Source organism: Protopterus annectens, chromosome 12.part0 (assembly GCF_019279795.1).
Source record: "Protopterus annectens isolate FY-2018-M chromosome 12.part0, PAN1.0, whole genome shotgun sequence".
Lineage (NCBI taxonomy): Eukaryota > Metazoa > Chordata > Ceratodontiformes > Protopteridae > Protopterus > Protopterus annectens.
The window spans coordinates 108,200,517-108,219,583 of NC_056746.1; the positions used below are offsets into that span (position 1 = coordinate 108,200,517).

Sequence of the window (19,067 nt, forward strand, 5' to 3'; positions counted from 1 at the left end):
GAAATAGTTTCAGGATCAGCAGCAGGGTTTCTAAATAAAAATTTATGAGAGTCAGGGACCCTGTAATATTGGTCAGGCTTACTGGGAGCCGGAGGTAAGGAGTCAGGGGTCAAGCTTGACTCCGAAAATACATCATCCACAATTTCTAAAACGGGGAATGGCTAAAGGCTTGTGCTGAGGGAGAAGGAAATCCCTGAGCATCTTTTTTGATTCCGAGAAGTCTTGACTCTCCCAGTGAAAATGCTCCCTCAAAGTATGCAAGGTTTCTCCAAGTGAATAATCCTCAGGAGGAGATGCAGATGGAACAGACTCCTCAGCATCAGAATCCTCATAGGGAGGTATAGATAATTCCTGATCAGAAGAGGAATCAGAAGAAATAGAAACCTGATCTGAAGATTCATAATCAGTGTCTTGCCTAGGCCTCTTATCCTGAGGGAGATGGGTACCTCTTGATCAAGGTAATAAGGTACTCAGCCATTTTGATCATCCGTTTTTTAGGCATAGAGGATTGTGCATGTGGCTCATGCGTCAGTTTTTTTAGTTTTAGAAGTTGCCTTTGTCTTTGGTTTTGCAGCTGTCGTCGGTTTGATATATAAATGCCGAGGTCTGAAAACACTCTCAGAAGCCGGTGCCTGCTCAACTGCTCTGGACACATCCAAGGGAGATACATCCGTCGGTCCAATACCGTATCTTGCGGCATGCCGGACTCCACATGTGTGTCTGCAGAGGCCTGCGACTCTAAGGTAGCGGGTATCAGGGGCTGTGAAAGTGCCTGAGTACCGGCGACTGGCTTAGAAGCTTCGTAGTCAGTTTTGGATCTCGACTGCCTTTCTCTGTCCTTTTCTTTGCGTTTTTTATGTACTCCGGTAGCCGGATTCCTATCCAACGACATTTGTGGGTAGTTAAATCTGTTTCCAAAATACTTTGATGCAAAAATGTACCGACGCTTAATAGTGTGTTGGTTAAATCTAGCACAAAACCGACAGCCAGGCACGTTGTGATCAGGGCCTAGACAAGGAACACAGTATAAATGGAAATCTTTATGAGGTATTTGCTTCCCACAAGTAATACAATTAACTTTTTCTGACATCAGTAAAAAGCAAGAAAAAAGTTTCCCCAACGGGGTACTTGGCTTTAGTGAAGACTTTGTTTCTGAAACTCAAACTCGAATATTTCAGTAGTCTGCCGACCGGCACTTGCGAAATGCTTCAGCTTCGGGCATCGCGCGGCAAGAAAGACTAAATAAAATGGCGTCGGCTGCATGTTTTATACCCCTGACGTCATGGAAGAGAAGATGGCAACAGACGCAGGACCCAAGACTTTGGAATTCAGGCTGACTGAGGGCAACCTGCCAGCAGATTACCCAAATGTAATGACTGCAACAGTGAAACCACGAAGAACATCTGATAGTGCATAGAGCCTGCTCTGAAACTTCGATATTTCCTGCACGATTCCCTTATGGGGATGTGCAGATAAGCTTCTTTTAGGTCTAGGGTGGCTAGTCAGGAGTCCTTGGTTAGCATAGGATGCAGCTGTTGGAGATTAAGCATTCTGAATTTTGGAACCACCAGAAAGGTGTTGAGAATAGACAGATCCAGGATAGGGCACCAAGAGTTTTCTTTTCTGGGTACCAGAAATAGTCTGGAATAAAAACCTTGTCCCCTTTGTTCTGCTGGGACAGGCTGAATAGCCTTGAAACTGAGAGGAGAAAGTACTTGCTTTTGGGCCTCTGCCCACTGGTTTGGGGGGAGGTCTGGCCATTCGCCTTAGGTTGGCAGTGAGTGGAAGTGGAATCTGTATCCCTGGGAAACAATGTTCAAGACACATCTGTCCTGGGTGATGTACTCCCAGTATTATGCATGCAGAGCAAGTTTTCCTCCTAAAGGTGCAAGTACTTGAGCTAAGTTTGGAAGAGTTAAGGATAAGTCACTGAGATTTTACTATAGGATGGTGGCTTACTACTCCCTGTTTTAGAGGTGGAAGCACTTCACTGCTTAGATCTGTGCATACACTGAGACTGTACTCTTGGTGGTCTGCTGCCCCTGGGTTTGGACTGAGAAGGTCTGGGAGGGACTGGAAAAGACCAGTTTTTTGAAGGCCAATGCCTACCGAATCTAGGTGGCTGTACCTGTAGAAATTTTTTAACAGTTTGCATAGATTTAGCTTTTTCCTCCATCCTTTTGAGGACTACTACTTCTTTATTGCCAAAAAGATGTTCTTGGTTTAATGGTGCATCTAATAATTTTGCTTTGACATGGTCTGGCAAAGTTTGTTCCTTAAGCCAAGCATGCCTTCTAAGAACAGACCCAGTGACAGCAGCCCTGTAATATGCTTCTAAGGCATCAAAACCACATTGCAAAGTATGTTTTCCAACTTGGTTAGCAGAATGCATTAACTCTTATAAATCCTTATATTCTGCACAATCAGCAATCAACATCATTTTCTGTTTAATTAGCTCCATAATATGTTGCTTGATACTTTAACATGTGAAACTGGCAATTTAAAGCCTTGATGACAAGAGTAGCAGAGGTGTATACCTTCTTACCCAAACTGTCTAAAGCCCTAGAGTCCCTGTCTAAAGGGGTAGGGTTTTTGGCTGTTGTAGCCTTAATGCCTTTAGGTCCCTGGGAAATGGTATCTGTATCCGCAGTAGGATTTTTAAAGAGAAATTTGTGGGAGTCAGGTACTCTGTAGCACCTGTCAGGTTTCCTGGGGGCAAAGCATCAGGGGTAAGGCTGGATTCCAAGAAGACATCTAAAATTTCCATAACAGGAGGTATAGCTAGAGGCCTGTGCTGAGGCAAGTTTAAAAATTCCAAGTCTCTTTTTGGTCTGTGAGTAGTCCTGGCACTCCCAGTGGAAATGTTCTCTAAGGGTATGCAGGGTTTCACCAAAGGAAAAATATTTTGGCGGGGAAGCCGAGGGAATGGAATCCTCTGCATCAGAATCCTCATAGGTAGATAAGGGTATGTCCTGGTAATCAGAAGGATCAGAGTCAACAGACTCATGATCTGAAGAATCAGAAGGAAAATCAGTTCTTGTTTTTTTGAGAGGGAAGGCTGGCTTCCCCTAATTAAAGTAATAAGATCTTCAGCCATTCTAAGCATTTGCTTCTGAGGCATGTGGGCCTGAGAATTCGCTTTGGTAGTTGGTTTCCTAAGCGTAGTACGAACTCTGGGCCTGAGAAATTCGGATTTTTTGGTTTGAAAATAAGTCATCCGTTTAATATGAAAATCGGAAGGCTTGAATACATCCTCAGAAGCTGATGGCTGCACAGTAGCTCCGGACCCATCCAAGGTAGAGACATCCACAGGTTCCATAGTCGAAGAAGCCTCTTGCTGCATACGGGACTCCGAATGGGTCTCAGTAGAGGCCTGCAAATCTGTAGAAGCGGAAATCAGGGGCTGCAATGGCACCTCACTGAGTACCGGCGTATGCGGTCTGTCTCTGTCTTTATTCCTTACGTTTTTTTCGGCGGATGGCTTATCGAAGCCATTTCGGAATACGGAGAATGAGAGCAAAAGAATTTAGCGACAAAGATAGCCCAACGACAAATAGTTCGGGCATTAAACAAAGCATAAAACCGACAGAGAGGAACATCGGGGTCTGGGCCTAAACAGATGACACAGTAAGAATGAAAATCTCTGTCAGGTATTTGCTTTTCCACAGGCAAGACAATTGTCAACTTCTGACATTGGTTGGAGCAAGAAAAAAGGATCCCCAATGGGGTACTTATCTTTTAGAAGACTTCAGGTCTGAAACTCTAAAAATGAAAATTTCAGGAGGCACCCAACCAGCACTTGCAAACTGCTTCTGACACTGCACGGCAAGAAAAGCTGAAGTAATGGCGTCGGCTGCATGTTTTATACCCGACAACCTGATGTCATGGAAGAAGCGACCGCATCCGACGCAGAAATCCCAAGACTCTGGTATTCAGGCCGACTGAGGGCTACATGCAGGCAGATAACCCAAATGTGATGACTGCAACAGTGAAACACGAAGAACATCTGACATAAGCGGAGCCAGGCATGGCACAGGATGTCAACGCCTGACCCCGCCACCCATGCGGCTCTGTGTGTGGCATGGGACAAGCAAATGCATAGACTTGTTGGATACAGATTTTAGGGTGGCCATTTGTGCATCGAACGTCTTCCTGTCCTCTGCCAATATGGACCCTGGGGTCGACTCCGTGACTTCCTTGTCCAGATCTGTCTGGAGTCAAATAGCGTTTGCCATGTAGTTCAGCACCATCACGCAGAACGTCGCTGAAGCATAGACTTGTTTCCCAAAACAATCCAATGTTTTCAACTCTCGGTCAGGCGGATGGACCGTGAAACTCTCCTGAGCGAGCTCCTTCTTGGTGGCCGCTGCCACCAGCATAGCATCTACAGGGGGGCCTCTTGTGCCAGTGTCATCTGCCTGTGGAAGGGCTTAAGACCTTGTCAGGGTGCTTGGGTATTGGCTCTACAGTGTCTGGCTCCTTCCATGCCCTAGATGTTATCAAATCCACAAGTGAATCTGCAGGAGGAAACACCCAAGAAGTAGACGGGCCCGAGACGAATGCCTCCAGAAACACGGACTCGTCAAAGGCTGGTTTTGGGGTGGACCCCCCCCCCCTTTGGCGGAGGATCTCCATGTTTCCAAAGAGACATCCTCGGGAGGTGATCTTGGGGATCTTTCCCCTTCATCCAGGTCCGTGTCTTCTGTGAGGGACTGGGGGAAGAGTCCAAGTACCTCCTTTTACACGTATGCTTGTTTGGGGGGGGGGGTCCTCAGGGGGACTATCTGGGGAGGTCTTGCAAGTGGGTTGTTCCAAGCCCATGACATCCTGGGGCATTACGGCTATGGGCTGTCCCTGAAAGGGCAAGATGAAGGAATCTGCACTCAAGGCCAGGAGAGTCTGGACAGACTTCGAATATAAAATAGTCAGAGGCCTTGACCGTGTGAGAACATTCTCCATCACGTCGAATGCCAAGAAGGAATGGACCTCCTGGGCTTAACTAGTGGAAGCTGCTCCCCCCTATCTGACCGGGGAGTCAGAGCCAAGCCTCTAGGAGCAGAGACGCTGAGGGGAATATGCTCCTCTCTGACAAGCTCGGAGCAGAGAGCACTCCCTTGGATCCGACCCTGAGGCTACAGCTCCAAGAGATCGGATCCGATCTAGTCGGATCCAACACACTCAAGGCACTGGCCGGCATCGAGGTAGAGGGTAACATCAGCACCGACCCCTTGACTCCGACCGTCCTCAGATCCAACAGCTTCGAAACCACGGGTTGGATTGGAGAAGGAGTGATAGGTCTAAATACTGGCTGGAAGGTGCCTGCTCTGGTGGGAGAAGGGCCTGACAAGATCCACATCTGGATCTGAGGGCGGATAAATCTCCGCATCATCTTGTCAATCTCTGCTTCAGATTGGCTCCGGGTAGAGTGGGAGGATGCTGACGAAGTGGGTCTGGAGAGCCTGTGGGGAGAAAGCCTAGGGGGAGACCGGCTAACTAGAACTTCGGGCTCAGGGGAAAACCCTAGGGACCTGAGACTAGGTGTAACAGGGCCTGGAAACAGGCTTAACCTTCGGCAGGGGACAGGCCTCCGAAAAGCAGTCATGGGAGCGCTTGCGAGGCCAGTCCTTCTTGACCTTATTCCCTTCCCTGGGCCTCTTGGTGGGAGGGTGAGTTCCAGAGGCCGAGGAAGGGGAAGACGAAGCAGGAGCCGCTGCTTTCTTAGCGTGGGAAGGTGGGACGTCTGTCCCCAGCAGTGGAGGGCAACAGGCCCTTGACAATCAGTTTGTCCCGCCTGCCCTTAAGTGCTCTGGGGTTAAACTCAGTGCAAATAGAACAGGGGGACTGGAGATGAGCCACCCCCAAACAAACCACGCACAGTGTGTGGCCATCCACCGGGGAAAGCTTATGGCCACACACTGTGCACCTTTTGAAACAAGGCTTTGGGGTGTCCGCCATGCCTTAGCCGGCACAAAACACACACACACACACACGCACACACACACACACACGCACACACGGAAAGAAAAGGGAGGAAGATAGAAAAGCCTACAAGAAAACAAGCTACGAAGAACCTCGAGAAGGTATAGAGAAGTTACGAGTGAAACAGGTAGAAAAGTCCAAAAAAGTCAAAATTTACTTTTCAAACAACACTACTACTATAATGGAGCTCTGACCTCGCTGCTTCCTCTCAGGCGGCAAACAAGATCTGAGGGGAGAAGGGATACAGGGGGCATTATAGGTAAGGGGAGAAGCATGGAGCTCGGAGACATAACTGGAAAATGCGACCGTGTCAGATCCGATATGGATCCGAGGACCCACAGGTTGAAGAGCAAATGAAGTAAACTACTCCCTGGGCTCCTTGGGTTTCTCTTAATGAGAAGAAAGGGGACAAGACTTGGGAGGATAGTTTCTATTACACCTTTCTGGTGGGGAAAAATAGAATTCTTTTAGACAGACATTATGGCATTTTCCTTTGGCTCCAGTTTTTGGAACACTTTCCCTGCAAGGGATCCAAGGAGAAACCCTTGTCTAAGGATGCACTGAAGAATTCCACTTTAATATGCTCTAAGAGGGGTTGACTCCTTAACCAGCCAAGTCTCTTGACAACAGATGCTATTGCTGATGCCCTGCATGATGAGCATCATAGCCACTTTTAATGGTGCGTCTAGACACCAACATTAGAAGATTTCTGGACGTAGCTCTTGAAGCAGTTATCCTGAATCCCCTCTGCTCATTACTCATCTGTTCCTGTATAAACTCAAGGTACTTGAACATGTGAAACTCACAGTTGAGACCTCTCATGGCCGAAGTGGCAGACTGTAGTTTCTTCTTCTCTAAACTGCATCATTTTACTTTCCCTGTCATTTGGCAAGGGTTTCTTAAACGTAGAGCCAGAATTTTCCTTGGTGTACTCCAGATACACCACAGCTTGGTCCACCAGAGGATTCTCGTGACGGTATCTACAGCACCCTGCAGTACAGATCTAGCTTCCTTGGAGCAGGGGGTAGGGTACTGTCAAACACACAATCAAAAACAATGTGTACTGGAGAGATGTAGCAACTTGGACAGCGCAGTGGTGCAGCGGTAGCGCTGTCGCCTCACAGCAAGAGGTTCTTTGGTTCGATTCTCGGCTGGGGAGCCTGCTGTGTGGAGTCTGCATGTCCTCCCCCCCTGTGTTCATGTGGGTTTTCTCCGGTTTCCTCCCACTTTACAAAGACATGCATCTGTAGCCTTTTTCCCCGGGCCTCCTCAAACAAAATGTCCTCAGTGGGTGACGCGAAGGACAAGGTCTATTTAAAATTTGATTCATGGGGGAAGGCGCCCTACATAAGCCAAATTCCTCTTGATCAGAATCACAGAAATTAGAGTCCCTCGGGGGAGAATATATTCCTTTTCTTTTTCCGCACAGAGGAATTTCCTGCCTCAGTTTTTTTTCCAGGGAAGACTGCTTGGAATTCATGAAAGCCATGACAAAGTTCTGGTATGTGATCTGGTTTGAAGGGGCCAGGGACACCAGCAGACTAAGCTTGGATAACTCTGGATGCTGCTTTGGATTCAGGAGCCTGGATTTAGTTCTGGCAGATGGCAACATCTCAGGACATGGATGGGCAGCCCTGGTCTGAGACTGGGCCCCAGGTGGAGCATTCCTTAATGCAGTCAAAGGGATTCTGCCATTACCCACCCAATTAAAGACAGATAAGTTGGAAGTTGCAGCCTGCTTCAGCTTGCAAGGATAGGGAAGGGGACGAATACATGGCAACCTCCATTGGGGTTGTCACAGAAGTCTTGGGCTCAGCAGATGCTGGATGTCAGGTGCTGTAAACACACCTCACCTTTAATACCCTCAAGCAGAGGTGAGTTGTCAGACATCAACATGGTGTCATCGGCTTCCCTAACTTCCTCCTTCAGATGCATCCCTTAGGGACACCAGCCTGGGTCTTGCAGATAATACTGCAACAGGCACAGCAGTACTTTTAGACAGGTATTCGAGAGAGTCAGCTTAACATCCAATAGTTCTCTGGTTGAAAAATGCACAAAAGTGGCAAGAGGTAACACTGGGATCTTGGCCCAAGGAAAAAAGCACAGTAAGAATGAAAACCCTTGTCTGGAATCTGCTTGCCAAACAGTTAATTAACCTTCTCTGACATCAATTAGCAGCAAATACAGAAACATGCAATAGAAACAAGGTCCCTAATGGAATGGGGTACTTAAATTTTCCCACAATCTCTGGTCTTAAGGCCTAACAGACCGAATACTCAAATCTATGCATTCTGCATCAGTTAATGTAGCAAAAATGAACTGAGGATGGTGCCAACTGAGGATACCTTTGTACCAACACTGTTCTGATGTCAAGTCAGGGAAGGTGTCAGCTTGCTAGGGGAGGGTAAAATTCTGTTACTCAGACTGACCATGGACTCCTGCCGGCAGGAATTCCCAAGACTCAATACTGTAAAAGTGACTAAAAAGAACATTCCACCATTTCGCAAAATGATGTGAAAAGATAACGAAGACATGCACTTTGGGAATTCCAAAGTCAGAGAAAAAAAAAGATACGAGATAAAGACAGCTTCCCATTTCCAGAAAGACCACCTCTTCAACAAGCATAGAAAGAGTCAGAAGGGTTTTTTTTTCAGAAGAATAAGGGGCTCTACTGGAGCAAAGCCCTGTTTGCAGGCCACTCAGACAGCTAAAGTCTTCAAATAAAAATTACAATTTTCGATTTGAATTTTCCAAAGGCTTTGCTGAACCTACCACTGATTTGTGACCGAGCATCGTCTTGTTTTGGTAGTGTATGTACTTGCTTTTAGAGACAGCCAACATAAATAGGCTTGATGTCAGAAAATACAGCTTGATAATGGCCCTTGAAAGGAAAACATGAGACATAAAACACCAAGTGGATTGACATGCATATCAATGAATGAGAGAGACTCAGCATAGGAAAGAGCTGCAGAAGTTGGCCAGTTGCGTGTAACAGTAGAATGCTTTCAGACAGAAGGAGCACTGCCCTTTATATCAGAATTCCAAATGGAGTTTTATAGTGGTTCCCATTTGCATTTGAGTGGTTATAGTCCTTTTTAACTGTTCATGCAGTCCTGCAACATCCTAACTTTGACTATAGATTAAGATTCATAACCATGGATGCTGCTTTTTACTACATCTTCAGATTTCTTCAAGAAACTCAGGAAAAACAAAACATCAAGACAAATTAAGATTAAATTTTCGCTTCAGCTTTAATGACAGGGAAAAAAACAGAGTAAGCCATAACCACAGCTTTGCAGCTCTAATGGAAGGGAAAGGGATGGGGGCTCCTCTCATATCACTGCTGAAGAACTATGCCCACAACAATGCCCTCATGGTAGGGATGTTATCATGAAATCATCACTCATATAAAATACACCCAGAGAACTAATTAATCATATTGTGCTACAGATAATCAGTTAAGAGCAACTTTGTGACTGTTGTAATTACCTTTTCAAATTCTTTTTCTTGGATATCAAGCATTCTCTGAATCCGTCTCATCACCTCTCTGAAGGGTTCACCCTGCAAACAACAATGAAAACTCAGCAAAACTTACACAGGAACAGATAAAACATATCGATAGTACAGTTAAAAAAAGGCAATAACGGTCATACGTGTTGCACTTGTAAAACACGGTGACATACTAATAGCTGCCTTTAGAGCAATTAATATTGCTAAGCTTAAGCAGACACACCTAGTGTTAAGGGTCCACAAGAAAAATGGACAGCCTTCCACTCTTTCCACTACACGCTTTGTTGCTAAACTCAGATTTTCTTGCCTGTTCTCCCCTGCCTGACAGACTTGTAAAGTTCTCTCTCTCACTCCCCTTTTAAGGTACATGCCTACCGCTGCATGCTGTGATGCCGTACACCTGGCAAAGGCAGCATACTTCAGCTGATGCACCATTTGGTTCAACCTCCTCCACTAAGTGAGCACAACATGCACGGCAGATAAAAGGGGAACCATTTAGCTTGCTCCATCATAAACTCACTGAATAGAAGTTATTTTCGTCTCACATTACTGTAGCTCTGTAAAGGCAGTTTAAGTAAAGATGGTGTGTGTGTGTACACGGATAATTGGGAGCAAACGTCCCCAAAACCACTTGGTTTTAAAGGGGCTTCACGAACAACTCCAATGAGTTAAAATGAGTCCAAAATATTAAACAATAACAAATATCTCTTCTTGTGTCTGGTCAGTATGTCATCTACAACCAGAGGATGGAGACAGTCTCTATATAGAGAAGGATAATAAGCACCCCTGCACCAGGGTAAGTAGATGTAGGATGATAAGCACCCTTGCACCAGGGTAAGTAGATGTAGGATAAGCACCCTTGCATCAGGGTAAGCAGATGTAGGATGCTAAGCACCTCTGCACCAGGGTAAGTAGATGTAGGATGATAAGCACTCTTGCACCAGAATAAGTAGATGTAGGATAAGCACCCTGCACCAGGGTAAGTAGATGTAGGATGATAAGCACCCCTGCACCAGGGTAAGTAGATGTAGGATGATAAGCACCCTTGCACCAGGGTAAGTAGATGTAGGATGATAAGCACCCTGCACCAGGGTAAGTAGATGTAGGATAAGCACCCTGCACCAGGGTAAGTAGATGTAGGATGATAAGCACCCCTGCACCAGGGTAAGTAGATGTAGGATGATAAGCACCCTTGCACCAGGGTAAGTAGATGTAGGATAAGCACCCTGCACCAGGGTAAGTAGATGTAGGATGATAAGCACCCTTGCACCAGAATAAGTAGATGTAGGATAAGCACCCTGCACCAGGGTAAGTAGATGTAGGATGATAAGCACCCCTGCACCAGGGTAAGTAGATGTAGGATGATAAGCACCCTTGCACCAGGGTAAGTAGATGTAGGATGATAAGCACCCTGCACCAGGGTAAGTAGATGTAGGATAAGCACCCTGCACCAGGGTAAGTAGATGTAGGATGATAAGCACCCCTGCACCAGGGTAAGTAGATGTAGGATGATAAGCACCCTTGCACCAGGGTAAGTAGATGTAGGATAAGCACCCTGCACCAGGGTAAGTAGATGCAGGATGATAAGCACCCCTGCACCAGGGTAAGTAGATGTAGGATGATAAGCACCCTTGCACCAGGGTAAGTAGATGTAGGATGATAAGCACCCTGCACCAGGGTAAGTAGATGTAGGATAAGCACCCTGCACCAGGGTAAGTAGATGTAGGATGATAAGCACCCCTGCACCAGGGTAAGTAGATGTAGGATGATAAGCACCCTTGCACCAGGGTAAGTAGATGTAGGATAAGCACCCTGCACCAGGGTAAGTAGATGTAGGATAAGCACCCCTGCACCAGAGTAAGTAGATGTAGGAAGATAAGCACCCTTGCACCAGGATAAGTAGATGTAGGATAAGCACCCTGCACCAGGGTAAGTAGATGTAGGATGATAAGCACCCCTGCACCAGAGTAAGTAGATGTAGGATGATAAGCACCCTTGCACCAGGGTAAGTAGATGTAGGATAAGCACCCTGCACCAGGGTAAGTAGATGTAGGATGATAAGCACCCCTGCACCAGGGTAAGTAGCTGTAGGATAAGCAACCCCGCACCAGGGTAAGTAGATGTAGGATAAGGACTCCTGCACCAGGGTAAGTAGATGTAGGATAAGGACTCCTGCACCAGGGTAAGTAGATGTAGGATGATAAGCACCCCTGCACCGGGGCAGGTAGATGCAGGATGATAAGTACCCCTGCACCAGGGTAAGTAGCAATAGGATAAGGACCCCTGCACCAGGTTAAGTAGATGTAGGATAAGCACCCCTGCACCAGGATAAGTAGATGTAGGATGCTAAGCACCCCTGCACCAGGGTAAGTAGATGTAGGATAAGCACCCCTGCACCAGGATAAGTAGATGTAGGATGCTAAGCACCCCTGCACCAGGGTAAGTAGATGTAGGATAAGCACCCCTGCACCAGGGTAGGTAGATGTAGGATAAGCACCCTGCACCAGGGTATGTAGATGTAAGATAAGCACCCCTGCAACAGGGTAAGTAGATGTAGGATGCTAAGCACCCCTGCACCAGGGTAAGTAGATGTAAGATGATGAGCACCCCTGCACCAGGGTAAGTAGATGTAGGATAAACACCCTACACCAGGGTAAGTAGATGTAGGATAAGCACCCCTGCACATGGGAAAGTAGATGCATTTCACTTCAGAGGCCTGTCATGAATCTCAAGCAGGACAAATTCAACCTTCTGAGAGACAGTAAAGGTGTGGGTTTTGTTACAAGGCCAGATCTTGAACTACTACGGTGACAGAGGACATCCAACTCATGGAATCACAGACCAAGCAAAAACACTTCGGTATTCACTGCACACATTTGCAACGGAAACATTTCCAAAACAAGCACAGAAAGCAGGCAGACCTCTGTCAGAGTTGTCTTTATCAGCAACATTTTTGAATAAGCAATCACTGGCTATGCAGTTAGCAACTCAATTAAAAAGGGCTTGCTTAGCTACTGGCAACACCTCCACAAATATCCATTTTGTTTTCCTAAATTACCCATCTTCACTTGAACTGCAGGACACATTCATGACCAAATCTTTTTTTTCTTTGCTCATGACTCTGCCCCTGCAAATAAAACACACGGAGGAAAGGATTGCTTTAAAACCTTCACTACGGGATCAAATAACACTTGAAACCCTACTGATGTCCAGTTTCAGATGGTGCAAAGTATTCTCAGTTTTGTCACATTTTCACTGTAACACTGCTATAAACCAGATTTTAAAATGGAAAAAAAAATCCATCTTGTAGTAGAGAGCATGTGTATGTACCTTTAAGAAGCATTTCCAGACATAGGCATGTGCATATAAATAGTGAGCACGTGCAGGCAGCAGTGCCACTTTGAGAGAATAGCCAGAGTGTTAATATGCATGATTGTGAATAGTCTGTTTATAAGTATATTTAAGTTGAAGTTACAAAGCCTCATTCCTGGTGTGTGTGTGTGTGTAAAACAGAGCTACTTGAGCTGAAACCACAACTGTCTGTTTTATCCTGACTAAATGAGTGACATGGCGCCAGAACCAGGACTGTGTGTGCAAATTCTTCAAGCCATGAAGTGCAGAGTTGAAGGTGAAGGTAGATTCATCTGGTTGAGTTATACACAGCTGAAACAATCAAAAAGGGCCTGAAACGAACTTCAGGTAACCAAAACTTGCACAGATGATTTATGTTGCTAAGAAAATGAAACTGAGCATTCGTAAGGCACAAAACTTATTAATTAAACGAGTAGCACAAAATGGATTAATCAAATGAAAGGCACAAAACGCATTATTAATTAAAATGAAATGTTTGAAACCATGATGTTTGATAAAATTAGCAGAAATATTGAAATGGGGCTCACAATTACCTCCGATTTGCATAAAGAGCACTAAAACAAGCACGAGAAAAGTACAATGAGCATAAGAGACTAAGAGGGCATAATGAACACAATAAAAAGGCAAAATCAGCTTAAAAAGCAAGGCTACTGCATTTTTTTTAGTAAATGACTGTTTTGGGCATAAACTACTATTTTGCATTGGCCAAAGACATTCACAGCAAAACTAGAGTTGTTCGAAGTATTGTCAGTGTGAGTAAAGTGTTTACATAGTGTGTGCTTTCTTACTGTGCAATTATTTCAGAGGTTGCTCTGTGCAAAGTAGTTATATTTCAAATTACAGACATTTCAAAAGGTTTTGTGCTGTGTACATTTATTTGCAGAGTGGGACCACTTCAGTGTGTTTCTTTCATTGTACAGTTTTATTTTGCAAAAGTACAGCCATTTTGAAAAGTTTCTGTGCTGTATGTAGTTTATTTGCAAACTGCATTCATTTCAAAGTGTTTCTTACCCTGAAGCTTTTTCTGCTGTGTACAGTTTATTCACAAAGTACAGTCATTTCAAAGTATTTCTTACACTAAGTGGTTTCACAAAGTACAGTGATTTTAAAGTGTTCTTGTGCTACAGAGACTTACTTGGCAAAGTACAGTTGTTTCAGAGATTTCATTGTGCTACTGGGCATAACTACAAGTTGTGGCATATTTATGTGTATAATGTAGAAAGGAAAACAGCAGCACCCAAACACAGCTAAAGCCAACAAAATTCATAGCAGGTTTTTGAAGAGATAAGTGCTTTCACACATTCACTGTGCTTCATCAGACCAAACGTAATAAAACAACTCAACAGTTAAATAAAAAGCATCATCAATTAACCATTTGGGTGTTGTTTTCTTTTCTACATTGTGTTGTTGTTCACCAGCACCTTTTCCCTGAGGACTGTCTGTTTTCTACATTCTGATATTTACGTGCATGTTCATACATAATTTCAAGCACCTTCACTACTGTGCGTTGACATGGCAGAGGTATTTCACAGACCCAGTCCACTTGTGTTTGATCATAATATAGCAGAGAACTGCAGCGTATTTGAGCAGGAGTACAATATTTTCATACAAGCACTGCTTTTTCTGACAAACATGCACATACAAGGGCATTTATTTTTCTTAACTTAGCTGTGTCAGAAGCCATTGAAAGAGAGCATTTATTTGTGTATGCACCAGAAGTGAATGCAGGAGAGGGGGAAAACCATCATATTGTTGTATCGGCTGATGCAAGAGAGGACCCCGAGTGCTTGAAATGTAAATTTAGAGAAATGTGCACCCCTGAGACAAATGTTACATTAGAGAGGTACCTATTTTATACAAGACACCAAAAGCCAGGTGAAAGTTTTGCAGCTTATATCACCGACGTGAGAAATGAGGCTAAAACGTGCAGATTTGGTGATTTGAAAGATGAGTTAATAAAGGACAGGCTTGTGTGTGGTGTTAATAGTGCTGCAGTTAGAAAGATTTTGCTTTGTGACAGTGATTTAACATTGCGCAAAGCCATAGAGATTTGTCAAATCAATGAGCTCACAGAAAGGCATACAAGGATGCTTGTAAGTGATAAAAGCATGGTTTCAATAGCCTCTAGAACAAGCGCAGACAGCATGCAGTACGTGGCAAACAAACAGGCCTAAGCACATGGCAGCTGCAACGCCTGCGGGGTCTTCCTGGGAGATCCTGTAACTTTCTAACAAGTTCCAAGCCTAGCTCAGTAAAATGGACATGCTCAATGCAGTATTAGGGTGAGTCAACAAAACCCAAATCAAGTCTTATTGTAAACTGTCGTAACTGTGGTGAAAATCTAAAAGAGAGAAGTGCTTAGCATTTGGTCAACAATGTCACAAATGTAAAAAAAAAAAATGGAACCACTTTCAAAAGTTTTGTAAATCAAAACCTAGACTAGTCCAAATACAGGCTTTGCTGTATTCTGGACTTTTGGAAAGTTCCTGTGTTGCCCATTTCCTTTCTTGGATAAAAGGAGGCTTCTTTGTTCACCAGTGGCAGTGGGGAGCTTAGAGCAGCCTATCTATCCCTGGAGGAGTGTTCCCAGCACAAGAATCTGGTAGTCTATTGTCCGTTTTGGGCCAATTTCTAGCTCTTTCAAGTCCCCTTGTATAAAACCCGCTTTGGCGCGGTTTTTGCGCTTGTTACTACTCAGCCAAGCTCCTCGTGGTCTTGCAGAGTGATGCTAGCAGCAGAGAGGCTAAAAGAGCGACTGCTAACCTGATAAGTGTTATTTTTCCTGCTACTACCTGGGCGACTGTCCGATCTAGCTAAACTGCAAGTATTTCTGCTTCTTGAACGGTTTTAGTTGTTTTTGCACCTGCACTTTTAAAGTTTGTCCTGTTTGTTGCATTTACCCTTGAGGCTACACACTCAAGTGCGCTAGCCTGTGTTACATATTTATTGCATTTTCCTGATGTTTGTTGCAAAAAAGAAAAAAAAAACAAAAAAAATTATCCTTGTTTCCCGTCTTTCCTGACCTAGAGGCTTTGCTGTATTCTGGACTTTTGCAAAGTTCCTGTGTTGCCCATTTCCTTTCTAGGATAAAGGGAGGTTTCTTTGGTTCACCAGTGGCAGTGGGGAGCTTAGAGCAGCCTATCTGTCCCTGGAGGAGTGTTCCCAGCACAAGGATCTGGAAGTCTATTGGCCGTTTTGGGCCAATTTCTAGCTCTTTCAAGTCCCCCTGTATAAAATCCACTTTGGCGCGGCTTTGCGCGATTTTGCACATAGTGCAGCATTGGGCAGCTCCGCTTAATTGGGTTTAAACCATTCTTGGCTCCACAAAGTCTGCTCTTCACTTTTTCCCTTAGAACTGATCTAGTTCTCATAATAAACACCCTATTCCTACTTTAAATCCTGGCACTTGCTCACTAAAGCAATTATATAAGTCAGCACTAAAAAATTAAAAGCACTACACACTCACAAACTCCCCTCGAGTCCCTTGTTTCCCATTGGCCCTTTTTTTTCAATTATAAAGGAATTCCCAATACTATTCTAGCATGTCCAAAGGTCAGTTGTCAATCTCCTCTCCGGTCCAGCTGGTGAATCTGGGAATCTTGAGGCAATGTTACAAATGCCGCGTACACAGACAACCCTCTCCTCCTCCCAACAAATTCCAACACATGTGAGAGATGCAACCATATAGCCAAACTGGAGGCTAAGCTCTCTCAACTCAGTACTGGCGTAACCAGTCAGGAGGAGAAGGAAACCACACTCACTACAATTCCAGTCTCACATAGACCTACCACGACAACAAACCAAACACACAAAAACATACTCGGAGGCTCTAAATAAAAATCTGCCTAAGCAGCAGAGACCTCTAAAGCAGACACCCAAGCAACCGCTACCCCAAAACAAAACACGTGCAACACATAGCTCACAAAGCCAGTGTGCCGAACAGTCACAGCCCTTAAGGCTAAACAATACACCTGATACACTTGTAATAGGTGACTCTATCGTCAGGCACACTGACATCCCGCTCAACAGGCTGAACAAGGAGAAGGTCACGGTGAGCTCATGTCGGGCGCTAGGATCCGCCACATAACACAAGCACTCAGGTCACTCCAAGGCAAGTACAAATATGACTCAGTCACTGTCCATGCTGGTGTAAATGACCTGAGACGTATCTCCCTGGACTACATGAAGAGAGACATAGAGGAGCTCTCTGAGCATGTAGCCCAGGCCGGTATGACCCTGACCTTGAGTAGCATCTTACCCTCACCAAGAATGGTGCCACAATATGAAGACAAGACGATCAATTTCAACAATTGGCTTAAGTATTGGTGTCATTCAAAGGGGATCCAATGCCTGTCAGCCTGGGATGACATGCTCGACAAGCCACGATGCTTCGCTAGGGACGGCTTGCACCTGTCACCCCTGGGCTTTTGGATATTGGCAAAGGCTCTTTCCACCCCTATAGAGCCTTTTTTAGGCAAGGCTCAAAAGACAAGCCCACCTCCATAGGTATCAAGGGATAAGAAACTAAGAGTAATGCTACTCAACACCAGAAGTCTAAACCTCAAGATGCACGCACTCGAAACTCTCCTTAGCATGGAGAACATCGATATCTGTGCAGTAACAGAAACCTGGTTCAAGGCTCCTGAGAGCACCCCAGCACTACCAGGTTATACCTCATACCATGCTTTTCGGTCCCAAAACTTGGACCGAACCACAAAAGAGGGGGAGTATCAATATTTGTCAAAGATACCCACACCTCCAGGTTGGTGGCACAGCACGAAGCATCAGAGACTATCCATGTGCAACTAACAGTTGGTAAAACTGCCTTCCAGTTTATAGCCTGCTACAGACCACACTCCCAAACCCAGGAACCCCACTCAGCCTTCCTGAGAACACTGGAAAATATGAAGGTCTCTCCAAACACCATTATATTGGGCGACTTCAACTACCCAAACATAGACTGGGAGCTTTACTCTAGCTCCTACACCCTAGCCCAAAGGTTCCTAGAATTTATAAACTCAAATGCTATGGAACAACTTGTTACCACTCCCACAAGAGGGGAAAACATACTGGGCCTGATTATCACCAACATGGGGGCTCTATGCTCCAGACCAGAAGTGTATCCCTCACTGGTACGATCAGACCATAAACTAATCTCACTGGATATTCACATCCCGACCCCACCCCCTGCCCAGAAAACCACAGGGAAAAACTTCTCTAATGCAAATTTCACACTCCTCAAAACAGAGGTGGAATCCTTCAAAGCCCCCGGGCCTGCGGAAAATACGGCCCAGACTGCAGAATCCTTTATAAACTCATTCTATGAACACCTTCCGGAATGCATGGATCATGCAATCCCAAATAAAACCAAGACCCAATCCTCCAAAGGCAGTCTAGTCTAGTGGACCCCAGCCATAAACAGACTATACAATAGAAGGAGGAAGCTACTACATGATGGAGCAAAATCCCAAAAAGGGAAGGCATCTCTGACCAGTATTAGCAAAAAACCATGGGCACTCATAAAATCGTCTAAGGCCAGCTTCGAGAGAAAAATTGCACAGGACACTAAGGATAACCACAAGGCTTTCTTTAGTTATGTTAGGAACCTGGGTGGGAATTCCCAGATATGCTCAGAATTAGTCCAAAATGACAAAAAATACACCGAACCCACAGACATTGCCAACATCCTAGCTGACAGGTTCAGCGCAAACTTCTCCCCACCAAAAGGGCAAATATCTATCCCAGCAGAGTGCTGCCCCCCCTGACATCTCAGACGCTCCGGTAAGAGCCGCCCTCTCCAAAGCAAAAAACACAGCATCAATGGGACCAGAAGGTGTCCTGGGCTGCGTCCTACATGAACTCCAAGAAGAGCTAACCCAAACATAAAACTACTGTTCAATCTCAGCCTTACTACATGATATGTACCCAAAGAGTGGCGTACAGCAACAGTGGTCCCTCTCCACAAAGGTGGTGCCTCAACGGATCCCGGAAACTATCGCCCCATAAGCCTGACTAGCTTGGTCTGCAAAGCTATGGAAAGGATCATCATGGACCTCATAAATAAAGATACTGGGGACCTACAGACACTGGATCCTACCCAGTTCGGCTTTAAGGGCAGATCCTGCTTCTTAAACCTGGCCGATTTCTTTGAAACAGTCACCAAGGCCATTGACGAGGGGAAGGTGGTCCACACAGCCTACCTGGAC

At 45.2% G+C, this 19,067-nt stretch overlaps 1 protein-coding gene across 1 annotated transcript in view; it reads right to left on the minus strand.

Annotated features, from left to right (window-relative positions):
- The window catches only part of USP7 (ubiquitin specific peptidase 7), a 3,814,244-nt gene that overhangs the window by 495,078 nt on the left and 3,300,099 nt on the right, over nucleotides 1–19,067 (minus strand). The window contains 1 exon segment of the mRNA XM_044088895.1: nucleotides 9,469–9,540. Coding sequence (XP_043944830.1) covers nucleotides 9,469–9,540 — 72 coding nt within the window.